This window comes from Chenopodium album, chromosome 19, assembly GCF_948465745.1.
Source record: "Chenopodium album chromosome 19, dcCheAlbu1.1, whole genome shotgun sequence".
Taxonomy (NCBI): Eukaryota; Viridiplantae; Streptophyta; class Magnoliopsida; order Caryophyllales; family Amaranthaceae; genus Chenopodium; species Chenopodium album.
The window spans coordinates 10943282-10952252 of NC_137852.1; the positions used below are offsets into that span (position 1 = coordinate 10943282).

An 8971-nucleotide genomic window follows, 5' to 3' on the forward strand; every position below is an offset into this window, starting at 1 on the left:
ACAAGTGAAGATTAACATTCATTATTCCACTATCACATGACCCTTCTTCACATTCTTCGTTAATTATAGTATCACGCTAGACATATATGCCATTTTTCTTGCAGTTAAACAATAATAAATCATATTATATACACTAATTAAAATCCAGTTCATATCCCATTCGACAAGGCAAATTAATGCTCTTAGAATATTTTGGTAAACATAATTACAATTAAGATAATGATAATAATATTAATTGTACCTTTCCTCAATAATTGGGCATATAGTGGGCAGAAATTGTTAGGAAACACACCAAATGGTGTACGTGTTACCAAATTTTCCACTATATAAATGTAGTGAACATCCAAAACTAAAAACCAAGACAAAATCTACTATTCTTCTAATCTAAAACTTTCTTTAATTCTTGTGCTTTTTATTTTTGACAAATTTTATTCTATTCTTTCTATTATTTTCAATATGTTAGGAATTCGTAAGGTATACCAAATGCTTGTAAGCAACGTAGTACCATCTCTAGGAGTAGTTCCTCACTCAAATGCTCGAAATTCGATTTCCAATTCTACCCTCCCAACCCCATGCAAGAAGAATGTAGCTCAAGCCAATGACACAAGGGCAAAAGCGTTAATAACCGTGTTTGGCATGGACAAAGATGGAAGAATAGCCAAAGAGAAGGCTTGTAATGTGGTAAAGCAACTAGGGTTAGTCAAGGAAGAAGAAGAATCAAGTTTTGATGTACTTGAAGAGCAACTCGAGGCGAATGAAGTACTCCTCATGGAGCTAGAGGAGGAAGAGAAGAGAGAAAAGCAACAACTCCTTAGACAAGCTTTTTTGGTGTTTGATGAGGATAAGGATGGTTTTATTGATGCAAAAGAGATTAAGAGGGTTTTAGCATGTTTAGGGTTGGATAATGGATGGGATATGAATGAAATTGAGAAGATGATTAAGGTGGTTGATCTTAATCTTGATGGGAAAGTTGATTTCCATGAATTTGAATTGATGATGGGATGATGATTTTCATATATTCAAAAATGTTATAATGGAACATTATTTCATCTTAATTTATGTAAGATATACAACAAACTTAGACAATTTATTATTTGATACACTTTTCAATTTTGTTTTTTGATATATTTTTTTGGGTCAATATACAAGGAACACACTTGGAAAAATGGTTATGCATGAAGAAATGTATACCTTCAAAAAAATCTCATCAATTCTAGCCAATTTTAAACTTTGTTTATTGGTTGAGTTTTTTTAATAGAAAGATTTGGAATTCAATGCTTGGCCAAATGATATACAATGTCGACTTAATTCTTTAGTCTCTACTCTTCTTCCTTTTTAGACGTTAGCTAATTTAATTAGCAAAAGTAATGTTTCATGTTTGAATTTTATTCATATGATTTGATACATAACCAACCTCTATTTCTGAAAGTTCTAGTCGTAGCATGTTTCATTTTGTTCCAATTCTAGCAAACTCTTTATACAAATACAACTTATTCCGTTTATCCCACCAGGCCATATGATACATATTCACTACGAGTAATTCTTTCTTACTTTATTCATCCTTTTTCTTACACACTCGCTACATTAATTAATACTCACTTATTTCTATTAACGGGTTTAATCAATTTGTGTACAAACGTTGGATAGTAAAAACTTTCAAGAACAAAGGTAGTGTAAACTTTCTTAGAGCACATGTACTATCAAGTTGGATGATGATAATAGATAATGATAAAGATGAGAGTGAATTTGTAGGTAAGCTATTAAGGAAAGTCCAATGCTCATGCCATAGTAATGTCAGTTCGGAAATTGGGAGAGTAATTAGGGAATTTCAAAGGTAAGGGAATCCCTATCCCAAACACTTTTACTTGGTAAAAATCAAATCTCATACTTCTAGGATATGCGTAAAGAATGAAATTAACCAAGTGCTCCAAGACTTAGTTTAAGGGCCTGTTCTGATTGACTGAATTGAGCTGAACTGAACTTAACTTATTGAAGCTGAACTAACTGAAAATAAGCTGAAGAGAATATACCCTAATTTCTCGGTTATCCAACAAGTGCATGTTAATAAACATTTCACTTTAGTATGTAGTAGATCCCATCCATTACATAAATAAAATAATATATATATATATATATATATATATATATATATATATATATATATATATATATATATATATATATATATATATATATATATATATATATATATATATATATTTTTTTTTTTTTGAAACAGAATAAGATAGCTATTAAGAAAAAGAATTAAATAGATAAAAAAGATCCGTTGTAGTTGTATGTAGTTGTAGTTTGTACTCTTTGTAGCAGTGAGTAGTGACAAAGGATAGATTAACAGCCATAAGGCATCCCATTTTAGCTGTAGAGCTCATGACTTCGTGACATGTTCTGCCTCGTCCTCTTCTGCGTCTTCCTCGTGCACAACAGATGTATTATTCATGTTTCGGAATATCCTAATATGTTCCGCTACTTCCGTACTACTAATTATATGTTATCATAAACTGGAATTTAAGAGCACAACATGTTATAGTTCGTTCTTACTAGCTAATATTGAGTTGGCTAAACCAAATTATAACACTTGACAACCAATTTAACACATTTCGTTAATGCATATTCATGAGAGATTGTTATATACACCCAGGTGTACGGTACACCCAAGGGCATTTGTTTGTTCATTTGATAATAAAATGAGCAATAATTATCGAAATGAGCAAAAAAAATACTCTTGGGTGCACCATGCGTCCGTGCACCCGGGTGTATAAAACAATTTTTACATATGCATAGATCAAGATTCAAGAACCTAAGTAGGAAGAGTTGTCAACTTTGGATTAAAACGAACTGGCATTGGCCCATTGTGAGGATAGATGATTAATAGCAGCCCGAAACACTAAATTTGTAGACCGTTTCAATAAAAAGATATTTCAACATATACTCTCGAGTTTTAATTAGATTTACTCTGTATCAAGCAAAACTTGACCACAATTAAATGTTCAACATTCTTTGTCGATTCTTCCCCTCTTTTGGAGAGCTTGAGAAAATTATGTCTCAGGTACAAGCATTTTGTCACATAACATAGGTGGGGTTAGTTCAGGCCTTCAAGGCTGGGTTCTGTGTGACATTCATACATTTCTCACTTGCTTAAACTTGTTAAAATTCTTGATACATATGCCCATTGGCCTTCTCATCTATCTTCAATGATCGCATTATGTAGTACTTCGTGTGATACATGTCACTATTGAAGTTAAAACTATCCAACGTATTAAGAATGATTGTATCATTCGATTCCCAAATTTTCAGATGAAGCTTTTAGTATATTTTTTCTTAGGTGATAGTAATAATTTAGCCTATAAATTTTGGTACTCTTAACATTTTCCCAATTTCTTGAAGATTTCATGTACAATTATAAAACCAGCCTAGTGAATCATTAATATATTGACTCTCGTGCACAAAATAACAGAATATAGGTAACATACAACAACAGCAGCAGTAACAAACACATACAACTAGCTTTAATAACTTACAACACTTATTATTATTATTATTATTCAACCCTTCATATTTCCCTCTTTCTATCACCTTCCTAGAACACAAAAACCATCTAGGAGTACTTACATAATACACTCGAAACCCGGTCTCTCAACGCCAAATTCCTGTCACACAGCTAGTACCACCACAGCTAACTGTACTGTCACTCATTAGTCCACTACTAGCACTTCCATGTAACACATGATCATTAGAATTCTGCCACGAAAACGCCCCATCAAACGACGAGTCTTGTCCTTGCACCATGATTGTTGGGGTCACATTCGTCACACAAGATATGTTTTGGCTGCTGCCTGACATTTGAGGCGAAGCTGATCCCAAATTAGTACTCTGAAGAAGTTGATTCAGAGTGCCTCGAGTAACCCTGTCCTCTGCTAATTTCACCTGAATTTTCAATTACATCATTCATCATACTTTGCAGTACTAATTTCAACATCTTAACATAACTACTTAGTATTTTAAGCTAATAAGGACCTTAATGAATTATGTTTCTTTACCTTGGCTCTCAGAGCTTCGACATCTGACTTGAGCACGCGGTTGTTAGTGGTGGCTTCTCTGAGCTGCTGTGCTGCCTCATTCAGCTGCTTGAACAACGTTGTGTTCTCTACACCGAGTTGTTCAACCTGTATAGAACAGAACACCTGTTAAATTCCAATAGCTAGTTTTTTATTCAAATATCAATGCAAATTACAGTACTGACAGTCACAAAATCAGTCAATTAAGCAGAACTAAAGATTGATTAACATTAATATTTATGAACTACCAGATGATATAAAGATAATTAATGCCGAAACAGGATTAACCCTGTTCTTAAAACCTTGGACCGACATCAGTCTTTCAATTAGCTGCTAGAATGGTAATATAATGCAAATATCACCTGAACTTCCAACTCCTGTTGATGTGCTTGCTTCCTTTTTCTAGAACGACGAGCAGACTCCCTATTCGAAACCATCCTGAAATATATTACATACATTATTAGCTAATTTGCTATTTTCATCCTGAATTCATATACTGTATATATTATATTGCACATGTAATGTGGTCATTCTACTAGCATATAATCAAATTATGTACCAAGGTTGCTTGCTTGATGTACATAAATCGCGTTATTTATACCTCATGACCCTCAAGATCATACATTAAAATCCGATCCAGTACACATATTGTCCTTAAGAAACATATGTAGTAATGCAAAAGAGTGAAAGACAACTTATATACCTTCGTTGGCGTTTTACATCAGCACCATCATCGCCGCTCTGCTCACATTGACCGGCCTCTGTCTCTTCTTCATCATCTTCTGAGGAACCACTTCCTTGATTATCTCCTGTTTTCGGCTTAATAAGAATTGAGGTTGGACTTCCAGCTGCGAGAACATCAAATGGAATATTAATTAGTAATGTTCATTCATTTTACATTATATTAAGTACACATTATTATTACACCACATGCAACAATGTTGTAACATGTTATGTATTATACTACACTGCACAAAATCTTTATTTCATTTTCATGTTGTATATCATACCACAGATTGATGATTGCGAATCAATCGTTGCAGAGAGACAGGGTTGTTGTGGGGTGAAATTCTGATACCATGAAATTGTTTGCTGATCAAATCCTCCTCCAGTTGCAAAGCTATTGATAATGTCCTGCTTCATTTGTTCATATTAGTATAATTAAAGGTCAAAACTATATGTGTAACGACCTATGTATGCATAATAGGCTTAAAAAAGATGCAGTATATATGTTACCAATAATATGGACTTCATGTCAAAAATATTGTAACAAATGTAACAATCGACTACGCATAACAATCATGTACGTACTTCTTCAAGTTGTTTGAAAAAAGTTGACTCATTTCTTAACTACTCGTATTTATTTAAGTGATGATGAGAAGAAATTAAACAACTAGCTTATAAACTAAAGGTAGGTACATTTAGAAAGTAATATTGTATTCTAAACTTGAAAAATCGTACAATCTAACAACTGATTTTAAATGAACATATGATGGTCGATAAAAATTCTTTAAAATTGAATTCAATTTGAAATAGAGTTATACCCGGTGGCACAAAAATATCTCCTAGAATATGAAATTCCAATTTTATTTTTTTAAGAGAAGGAAAAAAGAAAGAAAGAGAGAAAAGAACCAAAAAGCTCTTACCACTAATTACATACTTATAATAATCCAATAGAAAGTCTCTTTAAATAGAAGTTGGAAGTATTATGTACGTAAATTATTGGCATGAACCTTTATTTTTTCGGGTGGGGCCCGATTAAAATAGTTTGGAATCCGAATCACAACTCATCATATTTAGTAATCTAGGAGTATCTTTTTAGAAACCCTACTTTAAAGTACTCTTTAGTCTTTACGTCATTTTCATCTAAAGAATCTCCCTTATTTTATTTTTTTTAATTATTTGTCAATTTCTTCGTAGCTAAGCTTACAATAATTTAGATCCAAAAGTTGAATAAAGTAAAGAACAAATTATGTGAAGTCATTTACCATTTTATAAGAAGAAGATGAAGACTCACTCAATTATGAACTAAGATATATTATTATTGATTAAAGGGATGGAGGAAGTAGTTTTGATTTGATATTCGCGTTCTTTCTGAAACCATCTACTCGATCAATATGAACTCAAAGCTTACTTTGAAAGTTTCGAAAATTCTTTAAAAAAATTTAGTATCCTTATTTGCTTCCTAACCGGAAAATAAAGTATTTTAAAGGTAGGAAGGAATAAAGATCGTTTCTTATAAATAAAAAGTAATCCATACTACATATACGTAATTTCAAAAATGTTGATAGAGATTCCTAGTATAACAAAAATTAAAATGAGTGATTATTAGATTAAAGGAGGTGACAATGTTTTTATGCAGTATTCCAATATTATGCGAATAAGTTAATTTAATAAGTTTAATTTATATATTAATCCCTCCACCTTAATTTTTTTTCCTCTATTAAATAGGAATTCTTATTACAATACAAATCTTATAAATGTTGTAATTAGAAACAGAATAACGTTCTTATTAATACCAAAAAAATCTACTAAAGAAATTCTTAGCCAGAGTGAGGGGTGCTTGTGTTAGTTTTATTCAATATATATATGATCGAGTATGAGTCTATGAGACCAATGGAAGGATATCATATATATGAAACATGTAATGCTTATATAATCTGTAAGGTGTGCAAATCTCAGCAATTTTTGAAATATTCATTACTCATGACGAGTACAGGAATAATTTTATTTATGTTTTTTTTTTGGTGTTTAGAGAGCCACAAGGACGGGGTGAGATTCGAACTTAGGATCTTCTGGAATCGGGAGGGAAGCTCTAACCACTTGAGCTATCCCTCACTCTCAATAATTTTCTTTATGTATCTATCATGGATCATGCAATATTATTTTTTCCTAGTCATAAACTTTGGACAACTTTGGTGCTATCATTAGCCAAAAGCCTACAATTAATCCATGATTTACCTCCTATTAGAATGAATGAAATATCAGTTGTGTTTCATCACTTTCATGGTCCTCTACTATATTTATTGCTCACAAACAAAGCTACATCAACTTTTTTAAAGTCATTATTTCAAAAAAAAAAAAAAAAAAAAGCCTTTTTTAAAGTCATGCTCAATAAATATGTTTTGGTAAAATACAACCTACTTTAATTTTTGAGCAAGTGATCATTTAGTTTAAGACCCTGAATTTTTTTATTTAATTTTTTTCTCGATGCAAAGAGGGGATTAAAACTTGATTAATAACTACATAAATTTTAATGTTAAATACTAATTAAGGTTGATGATCAAGATCTTCGAGTTAAATTAAACTTGAATAATACAGAGAAGATTGTTGAGTTGTTGTATAAAAATTTTCCAAGATTTACTCGATTCATTAGGTCGAGTATAATTAACAAAAGTACCACATCATTGATGTAATCCAAATAAAGTTAGTTGTTCAATCTATTTTGGTCGTACCAAATCATGGTAAAAGAATTAATTAATTTTTTCTATTAAATATAAAATATAATACTGTCACTTCTATGGATGGATACAAACTCAAAGTTTAAATTTTGAGCGCTATATATAATTTTAACTACTGTTAATGCAAAGGTTGAATATATTTCACTACAATAATTTAAAGTAGATATATTTGGTTTTCTTTGATTAAACTTTTTTGACAAACTTCAATTAGAATTTTAATCACAAATTCTATCAAAGATAGTTTTAATTCATGAAATTCACTTATTAAAAAGTTAAAAATTTAAAATTTTTATAAATGAATCCAAAATTTAATAACAAAATAAAACAGAGGACATGCTACATAAGATAATATCATAATATGATATGATACAAGACTGTCCAAGATTTACACGTTCAATAATTAATTGAAGTACCTTACATTTTAAAAAAATATTTCATTACAATTTTACCGTTATAAATTCTTCATATTTTACTTGATAATATTACAATAAAAAAATCATGTAAAAAATAAATTAAAAAAAAGTGGTATTAAAATACTACGTAATAGTAATAGGTGGAACACAACACACAGGCAACAAAAGACAATAAAAATAAAAGAAACACGTGAAACGCACGTGCAAGTAAGAAGTGCAGCAGAAAGTACAGTACACAGCACTCGGGACTAGAAGTAGTAGTAGAGTAGCAAATGATTGAGTACTCCGCCAACCTACCACATATTCCCTACACCCTTTTTTTTACAATATAAATATCTCATATTTTTCCAACAAATAAACGTTAGAAAAAACCAACATAAAATAAAATAGTTAGGGGTTTTAGAGAGAGAAAGAAAATAAACCTGATGATTAATATTACTAGTCTTAAATCCAAAATCATCTGCAAGATGATGATGATGATGATGATGAGGAGGAGGATTAACAACTGCGGCCGTTGGATCAACATATTCAGCCGCGGTGTGATGATGATGATGATGATGATCATAGAACATGGGATGGTTGTTATGGTGATGATGATCGATATCGATGTTTGTTGGATCGTTGTTGACTAGGGCATGAAGCGCAGCCTCTGATGGGCTGCGCTTCATGCTGTGATTATTATTGCCCGCGAATAGGGTTTGATTTTTGTGGTTCATGATATTATTATTAACTTAAGGAAGAAGAATAAATGAGTTAGAGAGAGGAGAGAGAGAATTTTTTGTAAGAGGGTGTGAGTAGAGAGAGAGGGAAAAGGGGAAAGAGGTAAGGTGGTAGAAGTATTGATATAGACCCGAACTCTGCAAGCAAGTTCGGGATAAAAAAATAAAGGAAAAAGAAAATAAATAAAATTAAAAGCATATACTAGTATTATTAGTAGTAGAAAACAAAGTTAACACGTAAGTTTGGAAAAAAAAGGAGTTTAGAATGAAGTTTGTGGGGCTCACATGATCCTGGCCTGGAG

General features: G+C 31.5%; 2 protein-coding genes across 2 annotated transcripts; one reads left to right on the plus strand and one right to left on the minus strand.

The window, feature by feature from the left end:
* Window positions 1–368: 368 nt before the first annotated feature.
* On the plus strand, window positions 369–1020 carry LOC145595879 (calmodulin-like protein 2). Its single transcript, XM_081652306.1, has one exon. The coding sequence runs from the start codon at window positions 457–459 to the stop codon at window positions 1003–1005; it is 549 nt and encodes a 182-aa protein (XP_081508432.1). The 5' UTR covers window positions 369–456; the 3' UTR covers window positions 1006–1020.
* Window positions 1021–3413: 2393 nt separating this feature from the next.
* Window positions 3414–8765, minus strand: LOC145594783 (bZIP transcription factor RISBZ4-like). The gene is made up of 6 exons (XM_081651117.1): window positions 8373–8765; window positions 5087–5210; window positions 4780–4924; window positions 4439–4514; window positions 4059–4184; window positions 3414–3945 (listed from the first exon to the last, which is right to left on the minus strand). The coding sequence occupies exons 1-6, from the start codon at window positions 8664–8666 to the stop codon at window positions 3655–3657; spliced, it is 1056 nt and encodes a 351-aa protein (XP_081507243.1). The 5' UTR covers window positions 8667–8765; the 3' UTR covers window positions 3414–3654.
* Between the last annotated feature and the right edge of the window lie 206 nt (window positions 8766–8971).

What these genes read in the sequence shown, in the direction of transcription:
- LOC145595879 (XM_081652306.1), top strand. Translation starts at nt 457, where the DNA reads ATGTTAGGAATTCGTAAGGTATACCAAATGCTTGTAAGCAACGTAGTA.
- LOC145594783 (XM_081651117.1), bottom strand. Translation starts at nt 8,666, where the DNA reads ATGAACCACAAAAATCAAACCCTATTCGCGGGCAATAATAATCACAGC. An exon ending in CTAGTAATATTAATCATCAG is followed by an intron (nt 5,211 to 8,372) that starts GTTTATTTTCTT and finishes CAAATGAAGCAG; the next exon opens with GACATTATCAATAGCTTTGC. An exon ending in TTCGCAATCATCAATCTGTG is followed by an intron (nt 4,925 to 5,086) that starts GTATGATATACA and finishes ATGTTCTCGCAG; the next exon opens with CTGGAAGTCCAACCTCAATT.